This window comes from Macrobrachium nipponense, chromosome 8 (assembly GCF_015104395.2).
Source record: "Macrobrachium nipponense isolate FS-2020 chromosome 8, ASM1510439v2, whole genome shotgun sequence".
Taxonomy (NCBI): Eukaryota; Metazoa; Arthropoda; class Malacostraca; order Decapoda; family Palaemonidae; genus Macrobrachium; species Macrobrachium nipponense.
Window position 1 is genome coordinate 30,762,349 of NC_087203.1, and position 22,380 is coordinate 30,784,728.

The 22,380-nt window shown below is 39.4% G+C and overlaps 1 protein-coding gene across 2 annotated transcripts in view; it reads right to left on the reverse strand.

The window, feature by feature from the left end:
* Positions 1-1,719: 1,719 nt before the first annotated feature.
* The window catches only part of LOC135222635 (uncharacterized), a 59,007-nt gene continuing 38,346 nt past the window's right edge, over positions 1,720-22,380 (reverse strand). The window contains exons 2-12 of one of the 2 annotated variants that reach the window (XM_064260766.1): positions 20,832-20,921; positions 18,689-18,758; positions 11,147-11,328; positions 10,864-10,995; positions 9,677-10,064; positions 8,642-8,716; positions 7,217-7,403; positions 4,678-4,804; positions 3,996-4,103; positions 2,974-3,134; positions 1,720-2,735 (exon numbers count right to left, since the gene is read on the reverse strand). In XM_064260766.1, the coding sequence (XP_064116836.1) occupies positions 2,531-2,735; positions 2,974-3,134; positions 3,996-4,103; positions 4,678-4,804; positions 7,217-7,403; positions 8,642-8,716; positions 9,677-10,064; positions 10,864-10,995; positions 11,147-11,328; positions 18,689-18,758; positions 20,832-20,897 (1,701 nt within the window). In that variant the 5' untranslated portion in view covers positions 20,898-20,921 and the 3' untranslated portion in view covers positions 1,720-2,530. Of the gene's footprint in view, positions 2,736-2,973; positions 3,135-3,995; positions 4,104-4,677; positions 4,805-7,216; positions 7,404-8,641; positions 8,717-9,676; positions 10,065-10,863; positions 10,996-11,146; positions 11,329-18,688; positions 18,762-20,831; positions 20,922-22,380 lie in introns of both variants that reach the window. The other variant, XM_064260765.1, reaches the window with a different exon arrangement.

The following is a 22,380-nucleotide window of genomic DNA, read 5'->3' on the forward strand; positions in this document are numbered from 1 at the left end:
CTACCATCGGACCTGCTATCAGGCCTACGCAAATCGAGATCACATTGCAAGGCTCAAAGGGCAAAGGGATGAGAACTTGGTTGAATCTGCTGACAATGAAGACCTACAACCATTCAAACGGCACCACCGTTCCAAGGCCAGCTTCCTGTCCAAACTCTGTTTGATCTGTCAGACTAGAAAGTATGATAAAGCCAAATATAACCTTCTGCCCCTAATTCAGTGCATGACTTACGAAGCTGGAGATACGTAGAATCCTTCAGGCTGCAAGATTGCAAAATAATCGTGTAGTTTGTGAACTTTCTGAACAGTGATCCAACTGCAATTGAAGTGTGCTACTTTCAGAGTTGTTATGTTTGGTACACCAAGAAGAGATAATTAGACACTCTTCAAAAATGTGAAGCACTAAAGGCAAAGGATCCATATGAAGAAGCAAGAGGTCAAAAGAGATGTGCTTAGTGGGCACAAAACAATTTCAATGAACATTATTTTAGAACATTTCAATACTCATCTAGCAGCACATGGCAAAGAAGCTCCAAATTACAAATCATGCAAACTCAAGAACCGCTTGCTTAAAGCGTTTGGAGAACAACGTTCGTTTTGGCAACCTGGCAAAAGGAATGAATCAGAGACTTTGTTTTATCAGAATTTCCTACACGGCAAATTGCTGAAGCAGGTTTGCGACTTGCTGATACCAGAAGGCCTGACTTTGACTCTGAGTATTCTGAAAATGAAACCAACACGGCCTCTAGTCCTATTGCCAGGGCAGATCTCTGCCACGTGGCAAAGCATCCTAGAAGTGAACTAAAGAAGCAGAAAATCTAATGACAGATGTTTCTTCAGTTGCTACAACAGGCTTACAACTTCCTCGTTTGGATGATGTCTCCAGACAAATTTGGTGGGGATGGAATGGAGACGGTGGAACCTGATTTACACAGAAGAGTGATGGCTGCTGGACAGGATCTCATATACAATGTGTCCAAAGGGACAGTTAAAACACCAAAGCATGTCTCTCTAGGCATGTCCATAAAAAATCTGACAGGAAACTCCCAGGCCGTGACCATTTTAAACAGATTTGGACACAATTCTTACAGTGAGCTGCTAGAGTTAGAATCTTCTTTGGCCCAGAAACAGGTAAAAAAAAAAAGGCAATATCTTGCCAAATATGTTCACAACTTTCTGCTGGGACAATAATGATCTCAATGGGCAAACTCTCATGACAGTAACACAACCCACTGTACAAATGGTATCCTCATACAGCGAACCTCCATCAGATCCATTTGATGCCAGTGATGAGCAGCAAGTAACAGTAACCAATGACCTTGTTGGACGTTTTGTACCTTTCTCTCAAAATCAGAGACATGTTTACTGTATTGGCCTTAGTTATTACCAGCATTTCGAACGAAACGGACCCGCCCCCCCTAGGTGACTGAGTCTCCATAAACCATCATAGATAAAACCTCCACACATAAATGAAAGGTTAGTGGAGTTGGACTACTCCCTTTCTCATTTTAGTTTTTGTAACTTGTTAACTAAACATGCTAAAGAAATATAAAGAAAATCAGCACATCTTCGAAAAATCATTTGCGCTTTCTTGAATGTTCGAGATGATATCTTTCACAAGACATGTTTGTACTATACAAGCATATGATGAAAATTAACCAAATTCAATATCTTCGCCTCAAGAGAAATATGTGAAAAAGGCAAGCAATGATACGCATATTATTTTCAAAAAAATTTAATGTGTGATCTGTAACAGATCGGTGTATGTACAGCTTAACCTATAACACATAAAAACATGTCACAAATAAAAATTCTCATATATAAATTATACAAATAATAATGCCCGTTTCTATAGGTTTTAGAAACACGATTAGAATTTTACACTTGGTTGGCTTGGGACTGATGTCCTCATTGGCGAAAGAAGTCAACAAACAAATAAATAAATAAAAATGGAAAATAGGAGGTGACTAATCTACAATGAAGGTGCTATTCTCACTAGCTACTTGAAAGGTGACCTTTATATTTCCCTACTTTGGCGTCGTCTTTTACATTAAAGAAAAAAAAATGCGTTTTAAGCAGCTTATTAACGTCCATCTTGTATTGATAAAAGTTCCCCAAGTTCATGAAATTTACGAAATATGTTTTACACCTGGTTCATTCGAGAGATCATTTCCTTTTTTTATATCATTATTCAAAAGAAAGCTCATTCATCCTTTATCAATGAACATATTACTAAACTATACGAAATCTCTCGAGACGCGAAGTCGGCACGCGGCTAAGGAGAGGTCTCCTTAGAAGACCATGCTTCTCCCGAATGAATTCAGCGAAGAAGAACCAGGTTGTTGATACCAGTTACAGCAGTGTTGATTTTGTAGTTTTGCTGTTAAATCAACTCGGCCTTGTGCCGGCACAGACTCTAGCTCGTTCGAGCATCCCATAAAGAATTGTACCACAAGATTCTGAAGTGTATGGGACCTTATTAGACCCAGAATCTCACCAAAAACGACTGACGAACACTTCCCGTTTTGCATCAGTGCGGGAACCTGTAGTAGGGGCTCGTGACCGGGGAGCGTCTCTGCGCTTCCAAGGGCTGCGGTGTCCTTAGCCTGGACTTCATGACTCTTGCCTTGACGCAAGAATACAGGGCGAAGAGCAGTGCCACCAGCAGTACCGTCAGGAGCACGCCGAAGGCCAGGATCATCTTGTAGGGTGTCACGCAAAACATGCTCTCGTTGCTGGAAGGTGGGGCGATACGGTTAAATTATTCAGGTTAGCCAGGCAGAGCAATGACTAAGTGGATGATTAGTCTATACCTTAAAGAAAATATGCACGGATACATCATATGTGTAATATTATGTGCAGAAACTTGGAACAGTTTTGATAACAAAACTGTGTTACTCACATTATGATTCACTTGAACGCAACCTACTCGAATAACGAACGAAGTTTTGCATGAGGAACAGTTGAACCTACCTGAAGAAGTCCACGTCGTTCACGGGGCCTCTGTCCGTTCGGTATTGCTTGACGAGGTCCTGCTGGCTCTCAATCCCAGGGGCACGAACCTCAACCGAGTTGAAGACCTCGACTTTATCGAGGATCCTAACCCCAAGGGCTCTGTCATTGCCACGGCTCGTCTGCGAGAGGGCAATTATGAAAATCAAAGAAACAATTTTTTTTTCTTACGATGTCATCTTATGTATCTAGATTGTGTATGTTATTGCCTATTCTTTGTATAGTCCATGTATATGGCCTTGAGCTGAAAATAAAATCCATTATTATTATTATATATTAATTCAAGAAATTTGTGGTTTTAGGGCAATGCTTGAAGAGTGGCGTGTTCGTTCCGGAGACTTTGATTTTGTTTTGTCTAGAAACCTTTGCGCCCTAATTCCTGTTTGCCTGGCCGTTTTTCCCAACTATTTATTCATCTACTTATATATAATATACTATATATATATATATATATATATATATATATATATATATATATATATATATATATATATATATATATATATATATATATATATATATATGTGTGTGTGTGTGCATACCCACACACACACACACACCCATAATACATATATATATATATATATATATATATATATATATATATATATATATATATATATATATACATATCTGCAAAAGGTAATTGAACAAGAAAAAGGATTTGCAAATATATTCGTAAAAACTGACACCAAAGATAACGATATGCTGTACGAGCAAGAACCAATAAGTAATATCAGCTTAACCCATAACACAGAAATCCTACCATATTATTTAGGGTACCATCAGATCAAATAATCAAATGGTTATCAGCTAAACGTAGAGGCAGTTCTTTTCTGATAATGGCATGAAAAGACGACTGTGAATTCCAATATTTTACCACTAGTTTTCAATTTTCTTTATTCTCTAGTGTCCTTGCATATACCCGCCAGAATTCATCTCCGCCAAGACCCCGCTGACCACGCCCACGAGGGGGTCCTTACCTGTTGCACAAGAACTGAAGTGTCGATGTCTTCTACGGGTTGTATAGACCCCTGTCCGCTGGCCCCCATACGACGTCCGACGCGGTTTGATGTCCGTCCGCAGACCGGCTGTTCGTGTTTGGAAAAGGAAGAAAGAAAAAAAGTGACGTGAGTTCCATTTTTTTTCTGTTTAACAGTTAATTGTGAGATAGCAGTATTTTTCTTGCTGAGGGTCTGTTGTCATTGGACCGCTACTTTTCTGTTGGCCGCGAGTTTCTCTCTCTCTCTCTCTCTCTCTCTCTCTCTCTCTCTCTCTCTCTCTCTCTCCTTCCGTTGCCAGCTGTAAGTTCGTTCGGTAGCTGTATCATGGTTATTAATTTGTTCTCAGTTCTATCATATAAATCTCTCTGCTTCTCTCTCCTCTCTCTCTCTCTCTCTCTCTCTCTCTCTCTCTCTCTTTACTTTTCTCCAAGGAAGATATGTCTTTAGGTCAGTCCCATGACTTAATACACAAAAACGCAAACACACATGGAAATGAACGTATATATACACGCAATACATACATACCTGTATATATATAATATATATATATCTATATATATATATATATATATATATATAGATATATATATATATATTAATAATATACTATATAAATATATATATATATATCAAGTACATGAAATTGTCTCTTCGTCCTTACCAGCTGACAGGCTCCTAGACAGACAAGAACGGCGCACTTCAGATGTAGGTTGTCCCTGTCGGGGAACTTAAACGCCTTGAAGGACGCGTAGGCCACCTTCACTCCGCTGCGGACGTTGCTCTTCACTCTGAGGAAAGAAGAAGAAGAAGAGGAAGCGATTAGAAAATGTAAACAAAACGAAGCGTACCGTTGCTTCAAGTTCTCGACTCATGTAAGTTTTTATTTTTCTATGCCCTGTACCCTTTGGTTAGATTTATGACGTCTGTATCACTACCATTTGCCTGTTTTTTTTCTTTTATCAGTATGGTTAGAATACATTTAAAAGCATATTCGGACACTAAAAAAAGCAAATCAGAGTATGTATTATTGCTTCAAGTACTTTGGTCCTGTAAGTTTATCTATCTTTTTTTTTTTATTACTACCCTTTGGAAAGGTAGGACGTCCGTATCACTACCGTGTTTCTATTTTTATTATCATTATTATTAATATGGCTAGAATGCACTTAAACAATATAACGATACATTCCATCATTAAAAAAAATGAATGTTACTAGCAATCATATTTCTCATTTTTTAAAAATTTGGTTGGAATGCATCTCCATAATATTTGATGTAATGAAAGGAGTGAATGATACCGACATCGTGTCTACTATGTAATTATTTCCTTTTCTCGCAGAAGGAAGTTATGTTCACAACATTTGCAGCCTGTAGTCTTTTGCGATTATTGGTGGAATGCATAAAAGCGCTTCCCTGGGGGTCTTTGCAGTGTCCCTTCGGCCCCTTGCGTTCTTTTACGGTGCCTCTGTTCATATTCGCTTTCTTCCGTCTTACTTTCCACCCTCTCCTAACAATTGTTCCATAGTGCAATTGCTTTGAGGATTTCCTCCTGTTACACCTTTCAAACCTTCCCACTCTGTTTTCCCTTCAGCGCTGAATGACCTCATTGGTCCCAGTGACTGGCATTTGGCAAAAATTCTACATTCCATTCCATAAAAAAGGCTTGCCGTTATAAAGTATGATTTTGTAGTAATAGACAGCCCGCGTTTTCTCTCTCTATTTTTTTTTTATATATAGTCGTAAATTTTTTTCCCGAAAAAGAACAAATTCCACAGCCTTCCACCGAATCTTGGATGCCTGACGATGGCGCTTCTTTCAAACAACTAAATTCAACGTCAAAACACTCGAATCGGTTGCTTTCCGGTGTGATAATGTAACAGAAATATTCACAAACATTAATTTACTCTAGTTACGTTCCAGTGATGTATAATAACGTTTCAAAATTGGGGAAAATTGTGCTTTTGTTCTTCGGCGTATCTATTGTGGAGTTAAGGGGAGAGGGGACCGTTGGCCCCCGTAATTTAGTATGTAGGAACAATCAAGGTATGAAAATCGAGTCAGTGAAGAAATGTATGTGATATATTCTAGTTTGGAACGCACGAAAAATTGCAGTACTTTTTCTACAATATAACAAACTGAACTGATTAAGGACGCCTCATGAACTAGAGACAAAAAGCTAAATTTTCTTCCCGTCAGACCAACATATTCTCTTCTATTTATACTGAAATATGCAAAAGTCGCCAGTGAAAATACCGACAGAGATAAAGGCTACAATTATGTCAATCCAGTGGAAAAAACCGCGCGTCTTTTCCTTCTAAAACCTGAAACAAAAGCACAGCGTGAAGCGTGAAGTATGTCGTGTTAAGCGGTCATTAACACGATTCCTGGAAATAATCGTGTTAATGATACCTGTGCAATATCTATTCGATTCATGCAACGTATCAGATGAGCAACAATTACCAAAGCCAACCTTGAACTATAAAAATAAGAAAAAAAAGTGTTCCACTTGCCTCATTCACTTCAAGCACAATGACACTTGCGTGCAGTGTTCCTTTTGACGTAAGCGTTAGTTTTCATCTCGATTCGTCTATCTGAGTAACTTAACTGATTTTATTCTCTTTCCTGTGTCTCATTTTCTCATGAAGTAATTGAGTTGCGGTATCATTAAGTAAAGATAATAATTTTTTGTTCCCAAACGATATGGTTCTATAAAATGCATGTAGGTACGTCCATATGCATGTCTCTCCATCTTAATCACTTCATCGCCGCTTATATTTATTTATACTCTTCTTCCAAATTGCACTTTATTTTTCCCTTACCTGAAATCTCTCCACTGAACCAGATCAACTGGAAACACCCTGATCTAGCTTTCATTATCATATTTTCATCTTTCCTCCCTTGTTTGAGTTTTAATTAATTTATTTCGTGAGTTCCTCGTTGGACGAGACGGTTACATACTTGGCTACCAGTCTCAGGGTCCAGGTTCGATTCCCCGCTCTCGATGTGGTTCGAATCCCACAATAAGCCATAGACCCCGGTGCTAAGTAACCAATTGGTTCCTAGCCACGTAAAAATATCTGATCCTTTGGGCCAGCCCTAGGAGAGCTGTAAATCAGCTTCATTGGTCTGGTAAAACTAAGATATACTTAACTTTTATTTCGTTCGTCCCTTCGTCAGGAACACAGAAGGAGGGGAGTTCTTACCTGAGAGGGGGCATGATGGCGTCATCGACGGCGCAGCCATTTTCGTCAATGAGGTCTTGACTCTGTTCTCCGGAGCCGTCGTGAGCCAGGCAAGATGTGATGCGAGTGTCAAGGCCCGATTCCTGACGGATCTTCAGGACCATGGTTGCGTCGTCTCCTACAAGGAGGTGGTCCAACACGGGTTTACCTGCAGGTGAGGAAATATGTAACAATATACATACATACATACATATATTACATATATATACACGTATGTATGTATGTATGTATGTATACAGGAAAGTTAGGGCATCTGGAACGTCGTAGATTCAATACGAATAGGACGGAAAAGCCAGTGTAGCATTATATTTTTATTTTCCAAATTTTCGAGACGTTAAGTCTCATCCTCAGGGCTGTAAAATATATAAAATTTACAAATTAAGACAAGGCTCAGTAATAATAACAGTTATAAAAGGGAAAAATAAAAAAATCTTAATTCAATATCTATCTCTATTGGAGTAAAAACTGAGTGGCGTTCTCCCGTCTGGAAATGAGGATGTCTCAGTATGCTATAAACAAAAATTTGGAAGAGGTCTGGGGCCATTTAATGGGGGCACAAGCTGCTTAATTGTTGACGATTCCGAAACAGAGATAGAATAATCATTGGGTGCTTGGGCAACGATTTGGAAATCCTATATATGAAAATGAGATTTTATTTTATTTACATTCATCGTATGTTAGAGAATTATTTTGGTTTTCAAAGCACATCCCTCACGGTGACTGACTCCGAGATGAGAATCGATTCTGACTTTGAGCAATCGTTTGGTGGCTCCCTCGTATTTCACAATTTGACATTTCGGGCAAGTAAAGGAACAAACCACTAAAGATCACATCAAAGCCGAAGAGTGTTAAGGGTTTTAGTTGTTAATTTGAGATTCACAGCCGGAAAAGTGTTCTGAATTCCATTTTGTATTTGTAACCTAAGTGTATTAGACTGAATAAATGGAACAGAGGCATACGTTATTAATTTAGGTACGTTCGGTACGGGTTGACGAGACTGAAACTTATTATGTAAGGGTTAGTACAGAGAAAAAACAAGAGACAGCAGTCCATGGCACAGTTAAACTTTATGTACTGAATCGTGGATGAACGCGTTCCTCTATTCGGTACTTCTTAAACAACATCTACCTAACTCTTTCCCGGTCTTCTTCTCTTTTTTCCTCTCTAACGTATCGTCGTTCGGTCTTTCCACACAACCAAACCATCTCAAACCACGAACCATCCTGCCACCGCCGCTAACTTTGACACAACTTCTAAATATCTCTGCTTTTTTCAACCTTTCAGTGCTTGACTCTGTACATACTACACAAACAATTCTTCCAAGCCTTTGAATGAATGCTCTTCCACAAGACAACTGAATAAAATAAGAATAAAAGCGGAACTTACCGTCCATATTATTTCCCGTGACGATGTCCATCCAACAGGAGACTGGCTCTGGGCTTCCATCTGGTCTCTTACTCTCTGGAATGAGTCAGACCAGTTCCAGTGAGAATACAGTGAGAATAAGTAATGTTAAGCTAGGTGGTATGTTTCGAGTTTCTGAAAGACGAATAAAGATAATTAAAGTTGACTGATTCTTACGAATGAACTATAGTAGATTCGCATCAACCGTGCACTTGATGTCTAGGCCAGTCCCTTACGACGCTCCTGATTGGCTGTTGATAAGCCAATCACAGGGCTGGAAATTCTCAGTCTCTCTGGAGAGTTCACATAGGCAGGATGTATGTTCCACCTCTCCTGAAAGATGTATACCTCAAGAGAGGTGGAACATAGATCCTACCCATTTGAACTCTCGAGAGAGACTGAGAGTTTCAAGCCCTGTGTTTGGCTTATCGACAGCCAATCAGGAGCGTCGTAAGGGACGGGCATAGACATCAAAAGCACGGCTGATGTGAATCTACTATAGCAACAAATATCTTTTTCTGTCAGCAGGTATAGTTCTTTTTTGAAGTTTAGAAGGTCAGGTTAACAGGAAACACGATGCCCTGTTTTAACCCAGGGCTGTTGAAAGCTAGAAAAAGGCTAAAGAAGAAAGAAGTTTGGGTTCACACAACTTCTTGCGGGAGGGGGGTGAGGTTGTAATAATTCAGATAATTAACTTTGTATTCTAGTCATCTGTGCTGCGATGGATATGTATAAATCATGAATACGCACAAAGATTGCAAATTACTGTAAGGTGGGAAAAAATCTGAATAGCTGTGGAGATCGGATTATCAGTAATGAGTGGGACCAAGATTTCAATCGGTTATGAACCGAAACAAAACCTGTATATTACTGTAAAGTGGGACGTAGATTTTTATTTCTGCACAAAGCTGATTATTCCTGACCTACTTTGAACAAGCTGTGTCCCAACAGACCTCAGACACTATCCTTGGAATCTCGGTTCAGGATATAACCACCAAAAGCGAAAAAGGGACTCACTCCATCTCATGACCTCGGGCGGGGCAGCCACTGGAAACCAGTCTCTCATGTCCTCCTCTGACCGACTTCTGACGATGGGAGGGTTGTTCCTTGAAGTGACCAATCGCTTCAGCTTATTTGCTGTGTTACTGCTGCCGCCACTGGTGCTACTTCTGCCGTTTCCCCTAAGAATGTTACTTGTGCTGCTACTTCTGCTGCTACTGCTACTGATGCTGCTGGAGATGCTGCTAGAACTGGAGGACACTGAAGAAGCCGACGAAGAGGTAGAAGGGGTCAAATCATTGGCAAAAATCAGAGAAGCAATAGAGTTCTTTTTGACTGACGTTGGCTCAGAGCTCTTTGCCTGGATCTCTTCGAACAACCCAGGGTCGCTGTTGGCTACATTCATCTGTCAAAAGGAATGGATAGATAAATAAACAATGAGTAGGTAAAATAACGGGAATAACAAAGTATGCCATGAAAATCCTAGAAACTTTGAACGTTGACAAACAACCTGATGAAGTCATGAAAAATGAATAAAAGCAAATATATCATGGAAAAGCTTAAGGAGCTCATGAAAGCTTTCACTTGACAATTTGAAAGTGACTGACTTGAAGGGGTCTTTTCTTTCAACAAGCAAGAATAAATTGAAAGACGAAACTCTTTAAGCATAAAACTCACATTTTCCATTTTTCTTCATGTGAATTTTATAGACAGTGTTTGAATTTTATAGACAGTGTTTGAATTTTATAGACAGTGTTTGAATTTTATAGACAGTGTTTGAATTTTATAGACAGTGTTTGAATTTTAAAGACAGTGTTTGAATTTTATAGACAGTGTTTGAATTTTACAGACAGTGTTTGAATTTTAAAGACAGTGTTTGAATTTTATAGACAGTGTTTGGTCATGGGGATGTATACAGAGGACAATGGGTTGGTGAAAAGAGGGTATAGTTTAGAGGAGACAGGGAAAGGCTGAGAAAGAGGCCTATAGAAAGTGCAGGATAGACGGTGTTGATGAGATATCCAGGAAATGAGTGTGAGGACGTTCCAGAAGAGAGTGACTGTGTTCTTGGCGGTTTCCTGTGTTGGGTTTCACCAGGTAAAGCGTGAATGTGGCAGTGGCCATGATCCTGTTGTTTATTCTCTGGAGCCACGTCTTCGTTAGGGAAAACATAAGGTATAAAATGACATAAAGCTTTTACTTGCCTGCGCCTTTGCTTGTAGCTCCCCATCTGGCTTATCAGCCCTGCACCTGACATGCACCTGCTCGTCAATGACCTGTTGCACCCATTTGTCGAACTGTATGTACACCAGCAGCTCGTAGGTATGGCCGCCATTCTGGAAGAAGGCAAGGTTAAATGTATCTTTCTTTACTTCTTTTTATACGTCATTATTCAGATTGATTCTTATGTTGACTGCCGTTTGCCTCATTCATATGCGTCCATTCTTCTCAAGCGTCTGAAGGAATATATTTTGTAATATATCTCACCTCATCTTCGATGATCTTGACACCGCACTTCTGAGTAGGAACTTCGAGAATTGTGGTCGTCTCACCCTCGCCCGTGACTCGGCAACGACCAGGGTAGCCCCGGGCATAAACTGACCCGAAAAAGGCTTCTGCCGTTCCCACTTCAACGGTCAGGGATCCCCTGGAACACCTACTGCTCACTCCTGAAGAAGGGAGGAAATTCTGCTTAATTAAGTACAGTGACGATATATATATATATATATATATATATATATATATATATATATATATACATATATATATATATATATATATATATATATATATTTTATATATATATATATATATATATATATATATACAGTAGACCCTTGACTCACGAACGCATTGACCCACGTACAACTCGATCCCCGACCAAAATTATAGGTAAAATTTCACCCTTGAACTACGAACTAACTTTGAGATACGAACAAAAAAAAATGCGGAAAATAAAAATTCTGTTTGGGTCATGAACTAATTTTGAGACATGAACATTTGAAAAATGCTGGAAATTTCTGGAAAATAACAATTCACTTTGTTTCACAAACTAATTTTTAGACACAAACATTTGAAAAATGCGCGAAATCGCCCAGCACACGTGAGAGCGTTTGAGTTGCCATGGGAAAAGCCATCCTCCAGCCGCCCACGCACTGGCGTCACCCACGCATCGCTCTTTGTCTCATCTCATTGTGTACAAGACGTTCGTCAATTCGCTTAGCATTTTTTGCGCTAAAACTTGTGATTTTCTTCATAATGGGCCCTAAGAAAGTGAAGAGTGGTGGTGAAAGTAAGAAAGTGAAGAGTGATGGTGAGAAGAGGGTGCAGAGGAAGATAACCATTGAAATAAAGAAAGAAATTATAGAAAAGTTTGAACGTGGTGTTCGCGTGACCGATATCGCAAGTGAGTACAAGATGGCCAAGTCGACAATTTCGACAATTTTGAAAAAACAAGGATGCCATTAAAGAAGCAAATGTTGCGAAGGGAGTGACAGTACTAACCAAGATGAGATCGCAAACCCTCGAAGAGGCAGAAAAAATAATTTTGAAGTGGGTACATGAGAAACAGATGGCAGGTGATAGTGTAAACAGCCGATCTGCGAGAAAGCTCGGCAGTGTATCAGGAGTTTGCTGAAGGAAACTCCTTCTACTAGTGCCACGCCAGATGATTTTAACTAGTAAAGGGTGGTTTGATAACTTCAAGAAAAGAACTGGAATTCACTCTGTAATTAGGCATGGTGAGGCTGCTAGCGCAGACAAGGCTGCTGCTGAGGCATTCGTGACTGAGTTTGCCGAGTTCGTGGAGGCCGAAGGATACGTCGCTCAACAGATTTTCAATTGTGATGAAACGGGCCTCTTCTGGAAGAAGATGCCCAACAGGACATTTATCACCCAAGAAGAGAAGGCGCTCCAGGCCACAAGCCAATGAAGGACAGGCTTACGCTTTTGTTATGCTCAAACGCAAGTGGCGACTTGAAACTAAAGCCGCTACTTGTCTACCATTCAAATAACCCGCGTGCCTTTAAGCAGCACAACGTAAATAAGGCCAGACTGCCTGTAATGTGGAGGGCCAATACAAAAGCATGGGTGACACGGAACTTGTTTATGGAGTGGATTGATGAAGTGTTTGCGCCGACCGTGAGTCAGTACCTAACAGAGAACAAGCTACCCCTGCGGTGCCTTCTGATCATGGATAATGCCCCGGCACACCCTTCGTACTTGGCTGACTGCAGTGAACATGACTTCATTCAGTTCAAGTTCCTTCCACCCAACACGACCTCTGTTCTCCAGCCCATGGACCAACAAGTCATTAGCAATTTTAAGAAATTATATACGAAGGCGCTCTCTCCAGATGCTTCCGTGTAACTGAAGAGACAAAATTAACCTTAAAAGAATTTTGGAAGAAGCACTTTAATGTTTTTCACTGCATAACCCTCATTGATAACGCATGGACTGAAGTTACGTACCGCACATTAAATTCTGCGTGGCGGAAACTTTGGCCCCAGTGCGTAACTGTCCGTGACTTTGAGGGCTTCGATGCAGAGATTGTGCAAGAAATTGTGTCCATGGGCAACAGTATGGGTCTACAAGTCAACGACGAAGATGTTGAAGAATTGGTCGCTGAACATTCAGAAGATTTGACTGCGGACGAACTTGTTCAACTCCACAAAGAGCAGCAGGAGCAACTTGCTCGGGAGCAATCAACTGACGAAGAGGAGGCTGGGGAGGAAGTTACAGATGTCAGCAGTGATGTGATAAAAGCCGCATTGGAAAAGTGGAATGATGTCCAGTGCTTCCTTGAATTGTATCATCCGGACAAAATTGTTACGAACAGGATCGTGAATATGCTCAATGAAAATTTAATGAGCCATTCAGAAAAGTTATGCAAGGAAGGAAAAGGCAACAGACATTGGATAAGTTTGTGATTAAACGTTCACCAAAAAAACCTAGAAGAGTTGAATCTCCGGAACGAGATCTCCCCGACCTGGATGGGGGAGGGTCTCCTTCCGCACAATAACCTCCTCCCCACCCACCACCCTCCTCTTCTCTTGTCCGTCAAGCCAGAAGTCTCGCCAGTCATAGTAAGTGTTCACTTTACAAACGTTTTTATAGTGTTAGTTTACCATTTTAAATTATATTATTAGATATATTAAGGTTTTTTACACTGACTTTTACATTATCTGTGTAAAATAAGGCAAAATATACATAATATATATTGGTTCGTAGGGGTCGAGAACCAATTAATATTATTCCCATTACCAAACCTTATGGGGGAAATTAGCTCCGAGTCACGAACAATTTGGAACACGACCAAGGTCTAGGAACGGATTGTGTTCGTGAGTCAAGGGTCTACTGTATATATATATATATATATATATATATATATATATATATATATATATATATATATATATATATATATATATATATGTATATATATAGTTAATTATATTTATATATATTATATATATATAATAAAATATATTATATAAATATAATTATTATTATATATATTTATTATAATATTATATATATTTATTATATATATATATATATATATATATATAATATATACCCTATATATATATATATATATATATATCTATATATAAAATATATATATATATACGCGCAAAAAATCACTGTAATACGAGATTATGTGACGTATATAAAGGGTTGCACTATAAGGGAAAATGGAGCACTGAGTATAAATTCTGAATAGCTTCGCCTTTACTTTTCTAAGACATCTTGAAGAGGACTGATACATAGTGGCAGAAATTCACCATTTGTATGCTAAAATTACGTTACTAACAAACACAGTGGAAAACGAATGCATGATAAGTGGAAAGCAGAGGGAGGAACAGTAAACTCCATAGCGTCTGAGGCCAGTACTCTATTGACAGATTTCGTTTATCGTTGCAGGCGAACTACACCATTATTTTCATTCCCTGTCACCTGCCTTCCCTTAAATCTATAGTTTGTATATTTCTTTTGGAATAATTGGGTCAAGGTCATAGATTCCGTGGTTGAGATTCATATTGTTACGAAAGCTTTCTTTTATATAACTATTGTCATGTGGCAGGGGTGTAAGAATACTACCACCGTAGGTCCTGCGTGTCGTAAAAGGTGACTAAGAGGACAGCTGCAGTCTTACTCTTTTTAGTAAAAGGCTAGGCCCACACGCCAGCCTTGCAGTTTTACTTTTTAGTAAAAGGCTAGCCACAACACCAGCCTTGCAGTGTTTACTTCTTTTTAGTAAAAGGCTAGGGCCTCCCACACCACCAGCCCTTGCAGTTTTACCTTTTTAGTAAAAGGCCTAGGCCCACACCACCAGCCTTGCAGTTTTTTACTTCTTTTTAGTAAAAGTCTAGGCCCACACCACCAGCCTTGCAGTTTTTACCTTTTTAGTAAAAGGCGAAGGCCCCCAGCCACCGCCGCCTTGCAGTTTTTTACTTTTTAGTAAAAAGGCTAGGCCCACACACAAGCCTTGCAGTTTTTAACTTTTAGTAAAAGGCTACGGCCCACAAGCCAGGCCTTGCAGTTTTTACTTCTTAGGTAAAAGGCTAGGCCCACACCGCCAGCCTTGCAGATTTTACTTTTAGTAAAAGGCTAGGCCCCATCAACCGCCAGCCTTGCAGTTTAATACTTTTTATAGTAAAGGCAGCCCACACACCAGCCTGCAGTTTTACCTTTTAGTAAAGGCTAGGCCCACACACCATCCTTGCAGTTTTTTTACTTCTTAGTAAAAGCTAGTCCACACCGCCAGCCTTGTCAGTTTACTGTTAGTAAAAGGCTAGGCCCACACCGCCAGCCTTGCCAGTTTCACTTTTTAGTAAAAAGGATAGGGCCCACACACCAGCCCTTGCAGGTTTTTACCTTTTAGTAAAAGGGTCTAGGCCCACACACCAGCTTGCAGATTCTTTTACTTTCTTAGTAAAAGGCTAAGGCCCACACCGCCAGCCTGTTGCAGTTTTACTTTGTTTAGTAAAAGGCTAGGGCCCACACCACAGCAATTGCAGTTTTACACAGTTTAGCAAAAAGGCTAGGCCCAACACCCCACCAGCCTATTGCAGTTTTACTTCTTAGTAAAAAGGCCTTTTAGGCACACACGCCAGCCTTGCAAAAGGTTTTACTTTTAGGTTAAAAAGTCTAGGCCCACACACCAGCCTTACAGTTTTACTTCTTAGTAAAAGCGGCTAGGCCCCACCCAGCCCAGCCTTGCAGTTTACTTTTTTCAGTAAAAAGGGCTAGGCCCACACAACCAGCCGTTGCAGTTTTTACTTCACCTTTTAGTAAAAGGCTTAGGCCCACACGCCCCAGCCTTGCAGTTGTACTTTTAGGTAAAAGGCTAGGCCCACACACCAGCCTTACGGTTTTTACTTAGTAAAAGGCTAGGCCCACCACACAGCCTTACAGTTTTACTTCTTAGTTAGGCTCTAAAAAGCCCACCCACCCACCAGCCTTGCAGTTTTCCTTCTTAGTAAAAAGGCTAGGCCCACACGCCAGCCTTGCAGTTTTACTTCTTAGTAAAAGGCTAGGCCCACAACAAACAGCCTTGCGAGACTTCTTAGTAAAAGGCTAGGCCCACACGCCAGCCTTGCAGTTTTACTTTTTAGTAAAAGGCTAGGCCCACACCGCCAGCCTTGCAGTTTTACTTTTTAGTAAAAGGCTAGGCCCACACGCCAGCCTTGCAGTTTTACCTTTTAGTAAAAGGCTAGGCCCCCTCGCCAGCCTTGCAGTTTTACTTCTTAGTAAAAGGCTAGGCCCACACACCAGCCTTGCAGTTTTACTTCTTAGTAAAAGGCTAGGCCCACTGCCAGTAACTGTGGAAACTGCTGCCTTGCAGCTGGACTTTTTAGTCGAAGGCGAGGCCCACCACCAATAACTGTGGTTGATGACAGCAAGGGCAATGTGGCCGTAAAAAACCCGCCAAACTATACATAAACCATGCCTGATGTTGTAAGGAAAGGCGCATCAGGCAACCGACCCCTTAGTGTAGGGATAACGGTGGAAAGAAGAAGAAGAAGCTGAGTGAAATATTGCTTTCATAAACATAAATGAAATGGCGCTATTCATCTGTGTCTATTTTACACATGTTTATGCTGTTCTCTTCAGTTTACCATTTATTTTCCATTTTGACCAATATATATGTATTTGATATACACACTCTCTTATTTTGTCGATTGAGTTTTTGATAAATACTTGTTTCATTGCATTATTGTTTTTAAAAACTTCATTAAGGAGATTTCTACGAAATTACTACACTGTAGTGCATGCAGATGTTTTGCGTTGTAAGTTTCTCTGCTATTATCATTTTAAGGGAACATAGGCGAGAGATTAAAGTATTCTAATCTGAATTAAACAATACATTTAGAAGGCTTTTAATGATAATAAGACAGCAACTGACCCCACATAAAACCTCTCTGTGCTCTATATTGGTCAAACTGGAAAGTCATTGGAAAAGAGAACAGAACAGCATAAAAAACGTGTAAAATATGTTCAGGTGAAGAGTGCAGTTTTTGTTCTTGTTGAAAACAGAAATTCAATCAACCAGACAGATGCAAAACGATGGTTCATTCCAATAATATACTGCAAAGGAGCACCATCGAGTCCAGTTTTATAAAAGAGAGATTTTTAGTAATATAAAGATCAGCCAAGGAATATATAAAACCCTTTCCATTTATCTTAATGGGAATATGTAAAATGTATGGATCTTATGGAACAGAAAGCTGACCTCAGAATCTAACGAGTTTACTGCCTCTCCTTCGTTTTCCCACATACTAGGTAGGAATATTCCTTTTGGAATTGTCTGTAGGTTCGTTTGTACTGCCACTCTGGCATATATATTGTAAATTTCTGTCACTCTGCATATATATTGTAAATTTCTGTCACTGCATCAGTCGTCTTAAAAATGTCTTAGAAAATTGAAGGTAAAACCAGAAATGATTTCCCATGGTCCATCTCTCTCTCTCTCTAAATATATATATATATATATATATATATTATATATATATATATATATATATATATACGCATAATATATGCACACCCCACACACACATACATACATATATATATATATATATATATTATATATATATATGCATAGTGTATGAGTATGAATATGTGTATGCGCGCCCACTCGTGCGGGCTCGCGCGCATAATTATGCTCTGAGCTAGTATGCACGTGCCTCTTAACCTTCAAACTAAAGACCTACATCCTGGCTTATGTAGAGCAGCAAAAAAGAAAGAAAACAAAAAAAGAAAAAAAAAAGTCTCGCATTCCTCAAAAATAACGCAAATTCATCGTTTCACCCGCAACTACCGATGACAAAATCACGCGAAGATGTTCACCCGGAGCCTGAAAAGATGATAATAACCTGTCTCCGAATTATAAGTGATCGAGGACATGCGAATCATTACCGGGTAATGAGTCTCGTATCGCGTTGGTTACGGTCTCCCGGTCTTACGAGATTACTGGTGTTCTTTCTCTGCCTAGCACCTGCGCGGTGATTCACCTGTGTTTCTTGTCAATTTTGGAGCCTCTTCTCATAATAAGGGGTTGGTGGGAACTCTTTCCTTATTTGTAAAACCCCTTCCCATTCTAGTGACTCAGCGGGGAAGCTTTTTCTATTTGTGCAAAAGCTTCTGAACTCTCTTTAAAAAAAATTTTATGTTTATCTACTTTATAAAAAGACATTTTTCATATCACTTATCTATATTCAATTAGTGTGAGGTCATTTGGAAATACTAAGTCTATCGATCACTCGTATTTTAGGGGAATTTTATCATAAGACGTGGAAAGAGAGGCCAAATAGACAAACTATATGGGAAAAATCACTAAAGAATTATGTCAAGTATGTTCGTGCAAATGCGGTATTACTCGAGCGCATATACATTACAGTGATTTAGGTAAATAGAGGATATAGATAATTTTATTTAAAACAATTCTCAAAAGCTTGAACATTACATATCTTAAATGATAATAGTTACAAAAATGATTGGTAATATTAATGAAGAACTTACCTACGAATTTATTCGAAAACTCAGTTTTCGCGAGACGACGTTGTCGACTGACCACCTCGCTGCCTGACACCTGCTGGGGAGAGGTGACACAAACGATTTAATTGGAACGTAATTTTAAAGCTTCACATTTTAACAATGACGTATGAAAGAAACGGTTCCATGGGACATTACTGCACAAGATTTGCCCGCAACTTAATACGGTCAAACACGTCTCTCCCACCACAACCTACTATACATACACACAAATATATATATATATTATATATATATATATATATATATATATATATATATATATATATATATATTATATATATAATAACTATATGAATGATCATGAAGTATATAAGAAGTGATGCTATGTATAAATAAAGGTGATGCCACGGAGGAAAATGGAAAGGCGAGAAAGCAAGAACTTTCGGTCTAACACGACCCTTTACTTAGGCACAAGCAAGGTCCTTTAAATATACTCTCCGAGTATATTTAAAGGACCTTGGGCACAAGTAAAGGGTTGTGTTAGACCGAAAGTTCTTGGCTTTCTCGCCTTTCCATTTTCCTTCATGACATCATGTATATATATATATATATAGATATATATATATATCTATATCTATAATATAACATTTACCACAGGTGAAGTGGTGAAAAAATAAGAGACGGGAAGTATAGTAAGTTCTGACCAGCTTTCAAATGGTGTGTACGCTCGTCAGTACTGTCTCAGTAGTGCAGTAGTCTAGTATATGTTATGATTTTTAACACTGTATCAGTTTTTCGTCAATGGCTTGGAAATAGAGTCGAAACCAGTCAGGGCCTACACCCCGTCCCTTATTTTTTTACCTTTGTTATAAGATAATCGAGAGTTGAAGCAATTATAATTATTACACACAGACATATATATATATATATATATATATATATATATATATATATATATATATATATATACTATACTATATATATATATATATATATATATATATATATGTATATATATTATATATATATATATATATATCGTATGTATATATATATACTTATTATAAAACACCCAATTTTATTGGCAATCAGTGTTCCTCACAAAAGGGTGGCCCTAAAGCGTCTCCAGCAAAAGGAAACGATTTAGTCCTAAGTAATGAATTAGTTACTTGGTGGGTAGTCGACTGCTGTGGGTGGAAACAGATAGAAAAAGGGTTTGGGCTAGTATTCTCATCCCACAAATCATTGCTGAAACCACAGGGTTAACGTCTCACTGAAACTAATTGGTTGAGTGAGATTAAGATGTATTGTGTCAGCAAAGGCCTTGTTCTGAGGTAATGTGTAGAAAGGATTAGGAGGCCTAGTGTGGCTCCCTCGAATCAGCCTATCCAATAGGGGGAAAAGTATCTGACTGAAAGCGAATGTTAGCAAAGTAAGTCTGTGAAGCCAAATGGAGGATTTGGTGGTGGAAGATTAAGAAGAATGAAATAATTTTAGCAATTGATACTGACAGCATGGGAGATGAGGTAAGTCACAATGGAAGCCTGGGTTGAAATGCATGACAGTATTTATGAACCAAATCTCCTTCATGGAATTGAAGTGTGGATGCCGAATACTAATGAAAGGCCTTTGGTTGAAGCAGTTGAGGTGCTAAGTGTGAAAAATATGGAGAAGAGTAGAAAAAGGACAAAGTTTAACCTAAAAGGACAATTGGCTCAGCATATTCTGAGATGGGTTGATTGTGCGGTAAGAATGGATGATAATAGTTAGGTGAAAAGCTTATGTAATTGTGACGTGCTGGGAGGAAGAGGGAGAGGAGGACCTATCAAGTGCTAGATAAATAGTGCGGAGGAGAGATGGTGCATGCAAGTCGAAAACCAGTGGAAGAGTGTGTAGGGATGTTTAGACGTACTGTTGATGAGTCACCAGCGCACGCAGCTGTATAGAGTAACTAGTACATTCCTTCATCATCTCCATAACTTCCTGCCTCTAACCCTACAGTATATCATCAAACAACCGCTACAACGCCAACACGACAGTGCCGACCAAGAAGAGTGGTGATAAACGAGGTCCATCATCAATCCACTGTAATTAAGGTTTGTATTTTTTTTTTTTTTTTTTTTTTTTTTTTTTTTTTTTTGACGTAACGTTACTTTTTTACACGTACCGAAGTCACAGCCAGAAGCGACGTGAGTGTCCCCATCGTTAGCACCGCCCACACGCCCTCCAACATCGTCAGCGTCGCCGGCAGCGTTACCTGGTGGGAAGATAATGGATGATGTTGAGATGAGACTAATGACAGACCGTGGGACGTCTTGTATGTGTGTCATTTTATGTTGCAAGTAGTGTTTGGATTCTTATCATATTACACTATTATTAACACCCCCTCTCTCTCTCTTAAAAAGAAGGCTGAGGAAAAATATATTATTAACCTCCCGGTCCCCAGAAGGTCAACTGAGATAAACCATTGAAACCTTTGCATTATTCACCAGGGGTACAACCTACCCTCGTCAGCTAAGTACGAGGTGCTATGCAGTATATACATATATATATATATATATATATATATATATATATATATATATATATGGTGGAAAGTTTACAGTTCACGTGTCAAGAGGGCAGAGTGGAATAAGACCTAGAAAGGTCCTTAACATCAGGGAAACGAGAGAATACCTGCAAATTAAAGGTTAATGGCGCAGATTGTTTGGGTATTTGACTGTCTGCCGACGAACCATAAATATAAATGTCTAAAGTGAGCAGAAAGAGAGGTGATCCGTAGGCATTGCTTAGGTTCTTTGCAGCGTCCCTTCGACCCCTAGCTGCAACAGTGCAACCCCTTTAATTTCTTTCACTGTACCTCCGCATAGATTCTCTTTCTTCCATCTTACATCCCACACTTTCCTAACAATTGCTTCAACGTGATTTTCAGCGCTGAATGACCACACAGGTCCCGGCGCTTGGCTTTGGCATAAAATTATCACTTCCGGTTCTATAACTTCAGGCTAGCGTGACAACGTATCGATAATGCTCGAGGAACTTAACTGGGTCGTCTTGATTGATAACAACCCGTTTCGATTCACTACTGTTATTGTCTGCAGCACCAGTGTTGCCAACCGTGGGGCTGAATTACCCTATGCATAGGGTAATTCAGCCTCAAAGCTGGGTCTGTAGGGTAACGGGGTAACATCACGATATCTGAGCAAAATTTAAGGTAATTTCAAGGTGCTTGTCTTGTATTTTATCAAAAAGTAACCAACGAACAACAAATTTATCAATATTTATATCTTAAGGCCGGGCGTAGGGTACAATGACTGAAGTCGGGTATTTCAGTGCCTAAGTCGGGTAAGGAGCTCTTAGATGGTTGGCAACACTGTGCAACACTCTTGTCTGGACCACCGCACTGAGTGGATGCGTCGAGGATTACGGAGGCCAGGTTCTCAGGTGACCCTTATCGTTCGATTCTTTGTATTTTGTTTTTCTGGCATGGCTTCGAAAGATACCATAGGAGGCACTGAAATGGACTTGTCATTATCTATTGGTGAAACGGTTGGAGTTAATGGAATTCCCTTTATTGAAAAATGGAGATAAAAGAATCAGAAAAAACTGCACACTCCAAGAGAGGTGTAGCTGAGGAACGTACTAGTAGTTACGATCGTGGATGGGGAAACTCATTACTCAATAAGAGGCAGAGAATAGATAATGATGAACGGGTG